The sequence below is a fragment of the Trypanosoma brucei genome, chromosome 4, assembly GCF_000210295.1.
Source record: "Trypanosoma brucei gambiense DAL972 chromosome 4, complete sequence".
Classification (NCBI taxonomy): Eukaryota; Euglenozoa; class Kinetoplastea; order Trypanosomatida; family Trypanosomatidae; genus Trypanosoma; species Trypanosoma brucei.
Window position 1 is genome coordinate 1,238,428 of NC_026737.1, and position 15,183 is coordinate 1,253,610.

General features: G+C 49.7%; 6 protein-coding genes and 2 non-coding genes across 8 annotated transcripts; all 8 read right to left on the reverse strand.

Moving 5' to 3' along the window:
- Positions 1–1,774: 1,774 nt before the first annotated feature.
- Positions 1,775–1,847, reverse strand: TbgDal_IVtSec01. The gene has a single exon. It is a non-coding gene; the product is annotated as a tRNA-Sec (tRNA).
- Positions 1,848–1,917: 70 nt separating this feature from the next.
- On the reverse strand, positions 1,918–1,990 carry TbgDal_IVtVal03. Its single transcript has one exon. It is a non-coding gene; the product is annotated as a tRNA-Val (tRNA).
- Positions 1,991–4,089: 2,099 nt separating this feature from the next.
- On the reverse strand, positions 4,090–5,628 carry TbgDal_IV4860 (hypothetical protein, conserved; the record flags this gene model as incomplete). Its single annotated transcript, XM_011774772.1, has 1 exon — positions 4,090–5,628. One exon carries the CDS (start codon positions 5,626–5,628, stop codon positions 4,090–4,092), a length of 1,539 nt encoding a protein of 512 aa, XP_011773074.1.
- A 210-nt stretch (positions 5,629–5,838) lies between these two features.
- TbgDal_IV4863 (hypothetical protein, conserved) lies at positions 5,839–6,498 on the reverse strand (the record flags this gene model as incomplete). Its single annotated transcript, XM_011774773.1, has 1 exon — positions 5,839–6,498. The coding sequence occupies one exon, from the start codon at positions 6,496–6,498 to the stop codon at positions 5,839–5,841; it is 660 nt and encodes a 219-aa protein (XP_011773075.1).
- A 315-nt stretch (positions 6,499–6,813) lies between these two features.
- Positions 6,814–7,650, reverse strand: TbgDal_IV4866 (hypothetical protein, conserved; the record flags this gene model as incomplete). Its single annotated transcript, XM_011774774.1, has 1 exon — positions 6,814–7,650. The coding sequence occupies one exon, from the start codon at positions 7,648–7,650 to the stop codon at positions 6,814–6,816; it is 837 nt and encodes a 278-aa protein (XP_011773076.1).
- Positions 7,651–8,361: 711 nt separating this feature from the next.
- On the reverse strand, positions 8,362–9,171 carry TbgDal_IV4669 (hypothetical protein, conserved; the record flags this gene model as incomplete). The annotated part of the gene is made up of 1 exon (XM_011774775.1): positions 8,362–9,171. One exon carries the CDS (start codon positions 9,169–9,171, stop codon positions 8,362–8,364), a length of 810 nt encoding a protein of 269 aa, XP_011773077.1.
- Positions 9,172–9,526: 355 nt separating this feature from the next.
- On the reverse strand, positions 9,527–12,616 carry TbgDal_IV4870 (hypothetical protein, conserved; the record flags this gene model as incomplete). Its single annotated transcript, XM_011774776.1, has 1 exon — positions 9,527–12,616. One exon carries the CDS (start codon positions 12,614–12,616, stop codon positions 9,527–9,529), a length of 3,090 nt encoding a protein of 1,029 aa, XP_011773078.1.
- Positions 12,617–12,799: 183 nt separating this feature from the next.
- TbgDal_IV4880 (hypothetical protein, conserved) lies at positions 12,800–14,383 on the reverse strand (the record flags this gene model as incomplete). The annotated part of the gene is made up of 1 exon (XM_011774777.1): positions 12,800–14,383. The coding sequence occupies one exon, from the start codon at positions 14,381–14,383 to the stop codon at positions 12,800–12,802; it is 1,584 nt and encodes a 527-aa protein (XP_011773079.1).
- Between the last annotated feature and the right edge of the window lie 800 nt (positions 14,384–15,183).

Consider the following 15,183-nt stretch of genomic DNA (forward strand, 5'->3'; position numbering starts at 1 on the left):
TTCGGTCGCCTTTGACCAAAGAATGGATCCTAAGACGACGGTGGAAACAACGCAACCCTACGAAGCGAGAGGCGTAAGAACCACTGACTAGCAAAACGACAATGCAGAGCAACTCCGATGAAGTGAAGCATGCTCCGGTCGGGAACCACCGGAAACTCGCAAACGACGATCTGGTTAGTCGAAAGGGGTCCAGTGTGCGCGCAGGGCTCCGCACAACCGCACCCACCTCCCTTGGATAGCCCGGCGCAGTTCCACTGCATCCCGCGCAACGACGGGCCGGGATTCTCTTCCACATCACCGGACAGCAGCATCTTAGTGCGGATGATACTGCTGATGGCACGCTGGCACGTGCCCAGGGACCGACAAATGAAAAACGGTGTCCCAGCAAGACGCTGCTGATCCCTGTGCTGTATGATGCCGTAGCCGGAGCACAGCAGTGTTCCCCATGAAAGGAACGCTGCTGGCTCTTGGCTTCCCCCGATGATACGGGGTACTGGACCCTGGCACCACGTTGAGGTGGCCGGCATCGCCAGGGTCCCTACACGTGAAAAACAACTGCCATGGTGGCCTGACCGCTGGGAACCAATCTAGCACCAATTGTTGCCCTGAGATAAAAGAGGAGAAGCACTGAGAGCTTGGGAAACGGCCGGAGTGTCGTTGCTAACGTCTTCTCCCCTCTGCGGTCTCAGAAGTCACTTCACACAGGCCGCGTCTTTTGCAGAAGCGCCGCATCTCCGGGGCGCCACTTTCTGAGCTTCACTGCTGACACGTTACGGTTGTTTTTACTACGAACAAAGATGAGGAGAGATTCAGCTACTCAGGAAGCTTCTAGACGCACAAAAGTTTCGGGTTTTGAGCCCACCAGCATAGGCAAACGTGCCCAAGCTAATGTGGTTGAAATGTCTCTTTACTAAATAGTGTCCATCCGTTCCTGAAGAGTGTGTGCAGACAACGTGCGGTGGAAGGCGAGTCTCCTAATGAGACCGTGTTGGGGAATAGGTCAGGAAAGTTCTTCCATACAATTAGTGGAGTCCATGCCGCAGCGGTCACCTTTTTTACAAAAGAAGGATGCGCTCACTTAAAAGAAAGATACCACTCAAAGGGTTTCAGCGTATGAGAATGGACAAAGTGATATATTATAGCTTTTTTTTTTGTTGAAAGCCTGCGTTACGAATGGTTTTGGAGTTAGGAGTGCAGAGTATTTTTTTGTACGGTTATCTTTGTATAAACACACTGTCCTCCCGTTTATGTACACAGCTGCCTGCAAGAGGGTGAAAATTTTAGCAAGCTCACCCAACCAAACCCAACCCTCTACGCCCCGCACGGGAGGCGGGTTAAAGACGCTTTCAGACACTTCCATATCGTTAGTAAATTATCGTTTCAATTCATATTTGTGTAGGATGATGAGGAACGCTTACTGTTTCTTCAGCATGATAATTATTTCGTATATCTTTCTTGTCCGTAGTAAAAAGGGAAGGTAAGGGCTAAACTATTCTTGGTAGAACGAGGGGGGAATTTAGTTGACATCTTCCCCCGCCACACCGTTACTTTTGCCATCCGAATGTTCTTAAAACCTTGTCTCAGCACTCGTCAGCCACGACGTCGTGGCTGCCGCCATGATACGGTTACTTTCTGTGGTTTTATCCACATCGATGTATTTCGTGCACTTTGTAGTGCAGTCGCACTTTTCCCCCCTTTAAATTAGGCGAAAACAAAACGCAGCGGTGCTTGTTGACAGTATTTTTTCAAGCCTGTCAGCCAGAAGAAAAAAAGACGCGCAGTCCGGGAATCGAACCCGGGGCTCCCGCTAATTGAGTGCGAGTGACTTTCCACTAGACTAACCGCGCCACTTGGGCGTTTGGTGTTTAAAATTTTTTGCAACGTGCAGCGTCCGAAGAACGGAAAATGTAAAAAAGCTACGACGGGCGGGGATCGAACCCGCGATCTCTCGCGTGTGAGGCGAATGTCCTAACCACTAGACGACCATCGCACGGTAAGCATTCCTCAGGGGTAGCTCATAGAAATGATTGTTGAACCGACCGGATCAAGCAGCTTGCGGGTGTTGCGGACGAATGGCTGTTAAGAGGCGAACCTGTTGGTTTGGAGGACTTTGGGGCGCACCCGGGTGGAGATGTTTCAGATGCGGAAGGGTTGGAAGAGTTGGAAGGGAGATGCGAATCCACCGCCTTACGCGAAGTGGGAGGCACGAAAAGGAAGCACGGCAACTGTAGCAAAAGCAACGTGAATGCCAGTGGTGTGTTTGCGTTGTTTCCGCGGCGCTGGAAAGTGTGCAAAGACCGGAAAAATAGAGTTGTGGTTCATGTAAAACCGCATGCGTGCAATGCCCGGTGGTGAAGCAGGATTTAAACAAAAAAAAAAGAGATAAATACGCGGGGGGGGGAAGTTTACGAGTTCAACATGTGAAAGGTGTTTCGTAGCAGGGGCTTCGATAATGCACATCAACCTCGTGAGTATGCACGGCCCCGTGGCACCGCTAAAGGGACTACGAGCAGTGGAGGGAAAGTGGGGTTAGCCGTAGCCGCGCCGGTGTTGAAACCAAAATAAAAAAAGGGATGACGTGGAGGTAACAGTTAAGGAAGGAGAGGATAGAGAGAACAGGGTGGGGTTGGAATAAAATGTTCCTAGTAAACTTTTGATGTTCACGGGGCACGTGGGACTCCAAAGAGTAAGGAGAGGTGCGCACTTAAGGCACACACAAGAAAAATGCATACTGAATCCGATTGCGCGCTCCGAGGGGTTTCCTGACGCTTTTATAAGGAAGTGGAAGGTGTAAAGTGAAACCCACCAGTGCCCCATACTGCGGCTAAACGTAAGCGAGGCGAGTTGGTCTAAAAGGTTTAGTAGGAAGGATACACGGCGATGGAAAGAAGGACGTTTACAACAAATTGAAGTTGGGCATCCAAGGATTGCTGAGCCACTTGCCCGAATGCACTGCCGTGGAGAAGCTGAAGATGAAACATGAACTAATAGGCTTGATGGGGAAAGCGCCTCGCGGGGAGGCAAAATTGGCGGGGTTCCTTTCCGTTTGACTCGGAAAGGGAGGGTGCCGGTGCTCAATGGTTGGGAGATGGCTCCGATCAGTGATGCGGAAGGAAGAGAACAAACGAATCAAGAATAGGGGCGCCCGAAACAAATCCACCACCGGAGACGTCGGATTGAGGAGTGTGTGTGCGTGTGGGGGGGAGGAAGGGGAGCAGCGGTGGAAGGACGATCTCTGCAAAGCACGGCGTGGACACAAATTGATTGTAGTTCACTAATTCCCTCGTGGTCTGCTTTCGCCCATTCTCCATAGTGATGCATAAGTTCCCGCTGCGACTGTCAATGACGGGCTGCCCATCAACGGGCTGTTTCCATTCAAAGAGGCAGGCAGCGCTGCGTGTGATTTCCATTCCCACGTGTTAGAGAAATCCACCGACAGTACAGGGTGACTTTTAGCTTGACTCAGCTCCGCAACGCAAAGAGGAAAGGCAGCTTTTTTTTTTTTAAAAAAAAAGAGATCTTGGGGCTGATCACGCACAAACGCCGATGTAAGAAACGTTGGCTTTTGTCTCATTGTTGACTCGTCTTTCTTGACACATTGGCCTGGGTCCCAGGCGCGAGGGAAGGAACCGCAACAGTTTAGCGGGGCTCAGTGTGGGTGATGTGGGTGCAAGCCGACTGAGCTCAGTTAATCGTCCCAATGATAATGCGGTGCAACTTTTTTGCCATATTGTGTGTGCGTGTGTGTGTGTCCGAAAACCCTCCGCTAACAACTCAGCTTTAGCGGTGGTTACATACATCGACGCAATTCATGCACCCCCGTTTGTCTCGGGCGTGTGGGTAACCATCGCTTCACCTATGTGGTGTAGAGAGCTGTGAAATTCAAGGAGAAAAAACAGTATGTAAAAAGCAAAAACTCTGCTTACGTGTGTTGCTTGTGCTTCATCGGAAGGGGACACTCCGCGTAAGTTACAATAATTAGATTAAACGCCCCTCGTACGGCACTCCAACTGCATTAGGTTCCATTTCCCCCCCCCCCACACACACACACCCACTCTCCCCTCTGTGCGATCCGGACCAGAAAATTCTTCAGCTGAAGGCAGCGGACTTTAGGGTCTGCACTTCAGTTTCTGCTGTCTTTATAATCGTCGGCGCTACCTTTCGGCGGGCCATCTCCATGCAGAGGGGCCGATGTGACTTGTAATCTTCTCGTTGACATGCCACACCACAATAAGATACGGTGCGGCAAGCGGCGCACTTCAGCACTTCTTTTACATTTCCCGGGCAACACGGATTGTGGCATTTCGGGGTAACCCCATTTTCATTTGGCGGCGTCTTACTGTGCACCGCAAGGTGATATTGAGGCTCGCTCAGGAAGGCGAATGTGGTAATGATGTACTCCTTAAGTGTGTGCAGATGCTGTGTCACACTACCTTTCCCGAGGCGTGTGTATATGTTGTCGGCGGTGGTGAGTGCGCGGTCCAGCACCGGAAGTTGTTCGCTTGCGCACGCCATATTTTTCACTTCCCGTCGCACCACATGCAATGCGAGGGCGACGCTTGCAACATGGGATGGAAGATCAGTATGCAGGTTTATTGACCCCGTCATGATCGCCTTCACGTGGCGGAATGCGTCGAACAGTGCTACTCTCGCTGCAAAAAGGGACCCATTTTGAACCCTACGCACCGGCTTGTCGAGGAAAGGATTGCGGTAATCCAGTCGCTGGAGCAAATCCTCCACCAACTTACATGCAAACGCATCATCCTCCTTTACTGCCATCATAAGCAAACAGTCAATGACTTTCATTTTCTCAATGTCCTTTATAAACAACGTGTACGTGCTACGGAACTTCACGTAACATGGACAACGGTCACAACAGACATATGTCCCAGTTCCATTCGCATTGGCACCCTGGAACATGCTATACACACCAACGCACGGGCTAAAGCAAAAGAACAGCGCCCTTAGCGAATCCATCAACGCACCAAAGATCTCCAAGTTGTCGAGCGAGGCCCTCAAACCATTTATTAAGCTGAGGGTGGTTTTCATAGCCTCTTCTGCATTGGAGGTGCTAAATTTGGTTGGGGTATTTCTGGGTTCCCCAATATCCAGTATGAATTCCTTAATGTTTCCGAGGGCTTCTACCTTCGAATTCACGTCCCATTGCGGGTACTTGGAAACAAGCCGGATAGCCTCAAAAACACGACGGGCGATGTCACAAAATGAATCCATACCCTTGGGAAACCGCGGCCATTCTTCCTCATCCTTCGCCGCCGTCGCGTTGTAGAACTCATAGCAAGCCTCTCCCAAAAAAGGGTCCTTATGGAGTACGGCGAATGCCATGAAGTCATTAAGCAGGCGAAGTGCCGCAGGGAAGCGGTCCTCTGGTTGAAAACAGGCTCCAATGTAATCCACCAACCATCCGAGGTCGATGGATTGAAAGGGATATCGGAGTACGGTTGCATTGTTCATTGTGCTTTCCACCGCTTGTGCATTTGCCAAACGGGTCTCATTACTGGGCGTGGATGGGGAAGTTGTCATGGTCGGTTTGACTAACAGGCGCGCATTATTTTCAAGAACGAGCGCAAGGGGAGAAAAGCAACGGGAGATGGATGAGGGACTCGTCATGAAGTGGAAGCGAAGGGAGGATTACAGGTTTCCAACAAGATCAGTCGTTGCAGTTACCTGAATGTAGTTCCACGGTGCCAACAACGGAAGGAAAAAAGAAAAAAAAAGAAAAAAAAAGAAAAGAATAATATATGGTATACGCCCCCCCCCCACCCCCCAAATCAGTGGGGCCACGCGATATAGTTGGTTGTCACTTGCCTCCGTTACGATCTAGAAGGCGCTACGGTACCATTGTCGTTCCTCCTCCATTCCACGAATTAACGCGTCCAGAAGGTCCCGCTCACTTTCACAGAGCTTCTCTCGCACATCACTCAAGTCAAACCCCTTCTTCGCAGCTGCACGGATGATTTTAAGATATCGCAACTGATAGAGTCTAAAGAGTTGCCCCGCTAGTCGGTTGCCATCGCCCGTGGGGAGCATTGCACACAGCAGAAGCCCTGCTTCATAATAGTAAGGTGATTTAGCATGAAGACTCACAGCAAGTGGGTCAGTTTTAAATTCGCGAAATACCGATGTGGTGTAACGTGGCGGAACCTGGGGCACTATATGACCTACTTGGCGAAAAGCCACTGCTGCCCACAGGGGAAGAGTTGCGGTACTTCCCACTTGCACCTCGTCATGAGTCTCGCCCTCAGCGGTACGGGGGTTAACGTCTTTGCCAAGCCCAAACAAGGGTGTGGTAAAGGTGACTGGGATTAACTCCTCATTGGATAAAATGCTAGAGAGATCAAAATAATTCTTAATCATTCTACCGTTTTCTATTTGATAAGTGAAGGCAAAATAATGGGTCCCATGGAAGGGGAAATGACACAGTGTATATCCGCACACAATTATCTTTGGTACTAAATGAAAGGTCATGCGGCTTCCCATTCGGAAGGATTAAAAAGTGAGTGAATCATCTGATACATGCAGTCTCCCTGTGCGCTTCTACAAGCAAGAGGGCAGGAAAATAAGATAAAATAAAATACCACCGTAATGATGATGAGGCTTGGTATTAGAGGTATAAGATCCTTTCTCCATATAGAGCAATGAAAAAAAAAGATCTAATCTTCCTGCCTTCGTGCCAGCACCAAAAAACACCAAGAGCACTTAACAACACCAACGACAAAAAAAAAAAGTACATACAGGTGATTTACATTTACGTATACAAGCCGAACCCATCAGGGGAATTTTGTTTCCTCTTTCTTAGGGATGGATAATCGGCGGAAAGTCTTCGTGCGCCCTCAGGGAGCGAAGCTGCATGAATTGCTCTTGACGGTCAACAATGCCCCGCAAAATGTCAATGTTTGTTTGGTTAAGAGGTCTGTTTACAATACCACGAACCTCACGCAGGAGTTCCTTCAGCTGTCCCTCTGAAGCGGCCATCGCTTGCTTTCGTTTCTTTTCGTTTTCGTAGTCCACCTTATAGTCATTCTCTGCGCCACGCTTCTTGATATCTTCGAGCTCGTCCACATCCATTTCAATTCTGCGCCGTTCTCCGTGTTCGCGCAGGATGAGCTCCTCGAGTTTCGCTAACTTTTGCGTGGTCACGCTGCTCACGTCACTGTCCTTGTCTTGAGAACGTATGGGTTTCTTGAAAGCCATATTGCCAAATGTATCGCATAGACCGGAAGCAGCGCAATTCTTCGCAAGCACTTTGTGTGGACCAGGGAGCCAACCATATGTCTCACCAGCGTGCACACAACACGTGGTACCAGGACGCTTTTTGGTGCATCCGAATGGAAAATGGTTTGCAGTTGAACGAAGCTGCTCCCGCTTGTTCCTCCAGCTCCCCGGATGTGCTGCGGAGCGGGGGATGCAAGGACAACCACCCGTCGCGTTGTAATAATTATTGGTTCTTGGTTGCGCGAGAACCTTATAATTGGGTAACCCGAGTGGATGGCCGTAGCAATCGCAATGGTGGTACTTTTTATCGTGTTGTGCCGCCGCTGCAGTGGGCAGGCGCGATGGCCGTTGGGGAGTTTCTGTGGAGGGCTTTTCAGTGGCTGGTTTATGGGGGTTTAACACCGCCCCTCCAATCATGTTTTTTTGTTATCTGGCTTGTTTTTATTCCTTCCTTCCGTATTGGTCTACCAACTGCGTCGACCTTATATTTATTCTTTCTAGAGTCTACTGTTATTTGCGTTCGACCGTATCATTTAGAACGAAAAAAAAGAAAAGGATGGGTCCAACAGAATGAAAAAGAAATAGCAAAAGCATACACAGTGGCTTCAAAAGCTCACGGGACACCGCCACAGCTATCCAACAAACAACGGAAACTAACGACATCGTCACTTTGCCCGGCGCCGGAAGGGAAGGGGAGAAGCAATGGACTAAGGTGTGAAGCCTCCTAAACTCATTACGCTGAACTCGTCAACTACCTCTCCATTTCTCACATAAATACATACAATCTCCGCCTCCGCGCTGGAAACATCACGGAAGGAGAGAATAATACTTGAAGTTTACATTTTTCTTTCTTTCCGCAGCATAACGGAGCCTAGGATAAAAGCAACGTGCGACAAAGCGCCAGGACTCGGATCGCACGCTAGCAACTCCTCCTCCCTGGCGAAAAATCTAAGAATAATTTGTACAAAAGTATTGGGGGCCAAAATGCGGGAGGTAAGATGGTGTACGTCTTCTTATGTGTACAAAAAAATAATGGAGGAAATATCGCTTCCCAAGAATCCGCATTTGTTAATTGAAATCCCCCATCAATTCACGCATCTTTTTTCTTTTTGTTACTTTCCTCACCCGTCATACCCGCCCTGATGTCTTCTGTGATCCGAAGCTACGAGCAAAATTCCGCATTCTCTCTTGCTCTTCCAGTGTGTAATACATACGAATGATGTTGAGCTTAGAACCCACTGGCTGCCGCGTGACAAAGCGCAGCTCATCCATCACAGCATCGTATTGCTCCCCTACCGTCTTGGGTTCTTCATGATCTTCACTCAGCTGTGCTTCCCTGGCCGCAGCTGCAGCTTCTGCAAGTAGTCGTGCGTGGCGGCTTCCGCGAAGCCCGGTTTCATTTTCCAACTCTTCCAACTGCTTCTCAGCCTCCGCGCGATGGCAAATCTCATCACGAAGCACAGCCTTTAGGAACTCCTTGCGGTCGTACATTTGCTCGTATTTTCGCTCACCTGGCGTCAGACGCCTCGGTTGGCCAATGGCAGGAAAAGTATGTTTGGCCACCGTGCCGCCGTAGTTGCAGGCGTTGGGGAAGACGAGGCGGGCTCTCGTTACGGGATCCCGAAGTGTCGCTCCATCTCCAGGCACGCTGGCTGCCTTATGCACTCTGTGCTTGCCAGGTTCGAAGTCACGGTAAGTTTCCTCAGGAAATGCCACATTGCGTTTTGCAGGGTTTTCGCTGCAGTATGTGGTGTTGAAATTCTTCTCCCTCTTGTTGGGGATGCACGGGCAGGCACTCACCTTCTGCTTTGCGTAGAAGCCCTGCAGCGTGCGCGGGTTGGTCAGTTTCTTATAGTTGGGCAATTGCTGTGTGTGTCCGTAGCACTCGCACACGTGATACTTGTCTGAGTGAGTGACATTGTTGCTCGTCTGAGCCATCCTTGATTTCTTTCCTCCTTTGCTTGAAGAATATCACCTGCTCAATTCCTTCCCTTTCCCCTTCTCTTTTTCTGTGTTTAGTTCCGATTTTGTATTCCTGAGTTTCTTCACTCTTTCCCTTTAACAAAAAGGAGGATCTGATGCCCAACAGGTTGACAAAGTGATTGGAAGAAAGAAGGGAAGGTCAAAAAATAAATAAAAAAAGAAAGAAAATCACGTTTCGGTGAAGTGACATCTGCTGAGGAAAGCAAGTAGTTCCCGGCCGAACGGGAACAATGCGTTGGCCACGTTCCACCACCAGTCTTCAGGTTACATACACCACTTTCAACAAATATTAAACGAACGAAAGCGCCACCTATTGTCCATTTGCGCCAACCAAAGGTAGATAACGACGCCGCACCTCAGCACTGAGCACTGTGGGTGCAGTACTGGTGAATGAGTCAATTGCTTTTACGATTGTTGGAACCACCGGGGCCCAATTCGATTGATCAGCAGCGAGTAGTAACGAGAGCATCAGCAGCAGTCGATAGGCCTCGCCAATGTGATTTTTCACCCTTGGAATGAAGCTGGGCGAGGCATGAATGACAGCAAACAACAGCGGCTCTGCCACGTCCAGGTGCAGGCGTCCCACCTGATGGAGAGCGGCCAACGCAACAGCACAAATGAAAGCGTTCATCTTCACGTATCCCCTGTCCTGCGCTGTCGATGATGTAAGATAGCTCCGCAACGTCTCCGTCAAGTTGTCCAGACTCTGTGAAGAAACCACTACATGTAGAATTGGGACTGGATCTGCGTTGTGGTCAAACAGAAGGTTGTAGAAGATCAGCCCCAAGCAAAGAAAAACATTACTTATAGCCTTCACCGCTGGCATTTCGCAGGCCACTTCTGTTAGACACAATCGACAAATTGTGGCGACCATGTGTGGATCTCTATGGAAGTGCATAGCAGTGCTAAGAAATGCCACGCACGAGCGCGCTAGTTCAACTTCACCAAACTGTTGCCGCCGTTGCCTTTCTTCGAGAATTTGGGCACAAACAGAGACAACATTATTAGCTGCGCCGGTACCATATCCAACCATTACATTCTTCAGGAGCACTGCGGTACGCAAAGATGAATCTATCATACAAAGTAGTTCTTCTTCATTCATCAATGCAGAACAACAACCGTCCAGCATATCGAAGACAAGTGTGGTGATGTCACTACCGTACACCTCCAAGATGGAGGATGAATTCCCTTCGGTGTCTGCCGAACAATTCAGCACTACAAGGGCGAATTCAGTGAGAGGAGATACTACATTTTCTAGTGTACCCTTGCTTGCGGCCGAAACGACCTCCACCATGGCATTCATCAAGGAAATAAGCTCGACAGCGTTAGTTCCGGATTTTTTTTTGTTCTCGCCATGATGAAGCAGAGAAGCGAGTTGTTGTCCCTGTTTCCCCAAAGCAGTTATGGTGTGCATGGTAGTAATATCGTCAATCAAAGGCTCTTGTTGTCGCTGTTCGTTACCGGAGGCCACCGAAAGAACCTCTGATAAACAGCGATACGTCGCCGTTCTTGCCGCATATTGCATCGACGGAAGTGCAGAAACAAGTCCCCGAATCACAGTGGACAGTGCAGAAGCGACAGCCCTGGTCTCGCCGCCGATGCGACAGTCATCCAATGAATAAAGCGTAACCTTCGTGATGGAGTTAATGGCCTCCAGCTGAACTTGTTTACTCACCTCCGATGCCGTGACACCAATGAGCAGATGTAACACAGGCGGAGGGGAAATCAACCCCTGCAGGTGTGCCGGTCGGCGTGCACTTGCCGCCCATCCAGTTGACATTCGAGCCACACAACGAACTGCCTGATAACGCAGGTGGTGAGGCGCCGTAGAGTTTGGGCCGAGAGCTCCCCAACAGTTTGCTGACACGTGCCCCAAGAAGTCATCATGTAAGTCATCAAACAACTCGTCCACAACTTCAGCCAAAATAAACAGCGCCGCCTGTTGCTCTTTCAGCGATTCCACGGAGTTTGCTTCCCTCGTTAAGGCCGAGGTAATGAGGGGGATGAGATGCGCCAGAAGATCTCCTGGGCATGTGCAGCTCATGACGTCAAGAATATGGGTGAAGGCTTGCTTCTTGGTTGTTGCACACTCCGCATCACTTTCTTGCTCGTCGCTTCTATCCGTGGCGCCGCAGCTGTTCATGTCACTTTTGTTCTCGTCGGAATGATCTTCGGCATCCCCCGCTTCCACGTTGCGTCGATTGAGCACGACGGGGCGGACGGCAGCTTCGTCATCAGGTGCGCTCGTAGTTTCTTCTTCACTTGTGTTGGGAAATATATCAGTCAAGTGCACTGCGTTGTAGAAAAGAGTTTCAGCCACCTCCCGAGCTATACCTGATAGCACTGTTGCATGTGTCTCCGCTATATCGCCCAGAAGTGTAAGACAGCGTATGACAATACTTTCTTCTTCACTTTCGTGGCTGCGGATACGGTACAGTACGTGTGGTAAGAATAAAACAGTTGCGTTAATAGTGGAGGCTGAAGACTCTGTGTCCCACCGAAGGGCCTCACTTAGGTATTCCGTTGCGGCCACTAATACGTGTTGGTTAAGTGGGGCGGTACACAGTTCAGCAACAAGAGCACATACTTGCTCGTGCAACTGTTTCGCATAGTGGCGGGTATGATCTGGTGCAGTGGACACGTCAAGCGATGCCTCAGGCGTGGAGTCATCAAAAGATTCGTCCGGGTTGTCTGAGAGAAAAAACACCTTCTCAACAAAGCATGACGTTGCGGCTGACAGCACTAGTTGCATAGCACTGGCCACATCGCCTCCACTACGCAACATGAAAGCTACAGCCTGAAGCATATACGAAAAAAGTTCACCTAAGCACTCACACGCCGAGTTGTCCGCTTCAATAAGTTCCCGAAGTTCTTCATTGCATTCTTCACACACGATTCGTGTGCAGGTGGCCAAACCTTGTACAGTCCGGCTGACGGTAAAGAATCCCTCCATATCAGTGGCCTGCTGACACCGAAGGAATGTCAGACTAGATTCATTTTTCAGTGTCTCAAGGAGCTGTGGCCAGCGCTGCAAAAGTCCCTCACCCCTCACGATGGATGCTACCACAAGACTCGCGGCTACGTTCACAGAAGGAATCGTGTCTGCCAGCGCTCTAAGCAGGGGCGGTCCAACTATATCGGCGTTCAAACAATCAATAATGGTCGGGTTTATTTGCACGATCTGTTTCAGAATCAACCCAGCTGAATGACGAATAGACGCTTCATAACTCTCGTTTCCACTACATAGTACTTCCAACAAGAAAATGGCCGCCCCACCGCTGAAGGCAAAACGCTGCAGCTGCAGGATGTTATCCCGCTGTACATTCATGTCGGAGGAAGTGACGTTCCGCAGAAATTGTACGAGGGCCTCATGTTGCTGCGGGCCCCAACTTGAAGTCATGGACCGCAACTAGAAAGCTGTTAAATGTTACCACGTCAAATAGCGAGAGAGAAAGAGTGGCAGATGTGCGCGGGGTGAGTCACAACATTGGCGCACGATTAAAGCACTTCCGTAAAGGGGGAGGGAAAGGAGAGGATACAGACTCGTCGTTGGTACGAAACACCCGATGTGATGATGCCAATTTCACCGACCTGTGGCGGCGTTCGCGTCTTCGGTAATTTTGCACATCTCTCCCCTCAGGAGAGCACGTACGGCCGTTGCGTACTCTTGTCGAAGCTCGTCAAAAACCGTGACGCCTTTTTTGTCCATTGTCACCAAAAGTGCAGAGGCCTCTTCATATCGATTCAGCTTGAGCAGCACGCGAAGTATCTTGTTGAGTGTCACGCCATTTCCCTTTACACGAAAGCGGCGCATTTCGCGAAGAAAGTAATTGAGTTCACCGTACGACTGTGCCTTCTCCATCGCCTCCAGTAGAATGGTGAAGGTGTGTTCACTGGGCGCCATCCCACTCGCCCTACCACCAGGCCGTCCCATCACACTCTTATAGATAGCAAAGGCGGAAAGCGGATCACGCGAGTGACAGGTCACGTGAAGAGCGGCGTTGAGAAGTTGCGGTGTAATAACTGTGCTGTCAATGGAAGACAAACACGCGAGCGCTTCGTCATGCTGTTGGTTGTGCATCAACCCAAACAGAAGCCGTGCGCACACACCGGCAGACACTTGCCGCTCGTGCCTTGTGCGATAGTCGGTAACTCGCGCTACCGCCAGATGCATCACAGCGTTCACGTCGCACACGCCAATGTAGGAGGCTATAGTGTACTCCGTAGGTGCGAGGTGAAAGCGGTCAAGGTCCATCATGAGGGAGTGTGCGCGCGCCTCCACAACGACATCTTTCTTGCGGTGTCTTTCGAGTATTCCCATGACATGCTGCACCACGCGGGATGTGGGATTTGTTCCGCTATCAATCATGTAACGATATACCCTCCAAAGGCTTTGGAGCATCGGTCCCGTGAGGAGGGATGCCGCTGCGATGATGGGGCTGACAAACTCAGCGGGCAGGAGGCTCGGTGCCGCCTTTGCGGTGCGACCAGCTACCTCTTCAGCATCTAGTGAAGGTGATGAGCTACCCAGCGTTCCCACGGCGTAGAACACGTGAAATATATCTTCATATGTGTCTACCCGAAGACGAATCCGTTTGTCGATAACTTCATCATGCAATGCGAGTAAAACATGACACTTTTCGATGGGCGCGAGATGAGACTCCATACACGTGACAATGCGTACGAGAAGCTGTTGGTACTGTCGCCTGCGAGCATTCCAAAGCAATTCCCGCTGCGAGCGGTCGAGATGCAGTTCCTCTCTTTGGGAGTCGAGTGTCACCACCGTTGCGGGGTCGTGTTGAACCAACCGTGCATTACCACTTTCTGCTTTATCCTCACCAATGCAAGATGCCTCCGCGGCTGACCGTGCAGCGGCCTGTGAACCTCCTGCACTCCTAATGATATGCTCGTTGAGCGCCTCATTCTGAGGCAGCAGTTCTTTGTCCGCACGTAATTCACGATGTTTTACCTGCTTGAAGGGCTTCACCCTGACAGTCTTACCCCGTTGTAGCGGCCGCAAGTGATTTGCTTCGGCACTTACTCCTATACGATTCCCCCGGCTGCTTACGCACAGCCGTTTCTCTGCTATTGGGAAGCGTTTCCAAACAGGTGCTTTTAAGACCGCAAACCGCCGCCACGAGACACTACAGACTTCTGCGAGGACCATAATGTTCCCCAATCAGCTTAATTCTGTTCCTATGATCACGTAGGGGCCCTAACAATAAGCAAAATGTAGTGTTTAAACGTACCCATCCGCAAAGGACGTAGCGGTGGGCAGCGAAGAAAAAAAAAAAGAGAATTCATTGGAATAAGGCGTGAAGACGCGAGGGGTACGCACGGAAGATACAGGCATATATATATATATATATATATATATATATATCTTTTAATTTATTTGCGCGCTTGCGCATAGTTTTGTCCCGAAAGTATCGCCTGCCTCACGGCAGCGGCTGCAGGGGTGGTGGGTAGGGTGGGAAAGTGTTGAAGTATCAAAAAGAGATAGCCGCGTTGATGGCGATACCGCCAAAGTGGAATACAACAAGGAAACGGCTTGGGTAAGAAAAAGAAAAAAGAACAGAGAACAAATATAAAAAAACAAGAAAAAAAAAAGGGACAACAAACAGAACGAAAATAAGACAAGTGGAGGAGAATTAGTAACCATAGTTAGTGGCAGACAAAGGAAAAAGTAATAAATGTATTGAAAAGTAGTGATACTTTTAGTCTTTTCTCAGTTAATCCATTGAGCGCGTTACGCTATATGCATGTACACGACGCTTGCCACACACGTGTTAAGCGCCGCTACCGCAACTCACCAAGATTAAAAGAGAAAAGTAGGAAAAGAACTGGTAGTAGTAAGCGCTAAACAAGAAAAAAAAATAGAAAGTATTGGTTGAGTCCTCACTGCACCACGGTTTCCCGTTACATAACCGAAATTACGCTTGTGCTCAGTGGACGGAAGACGCAGCT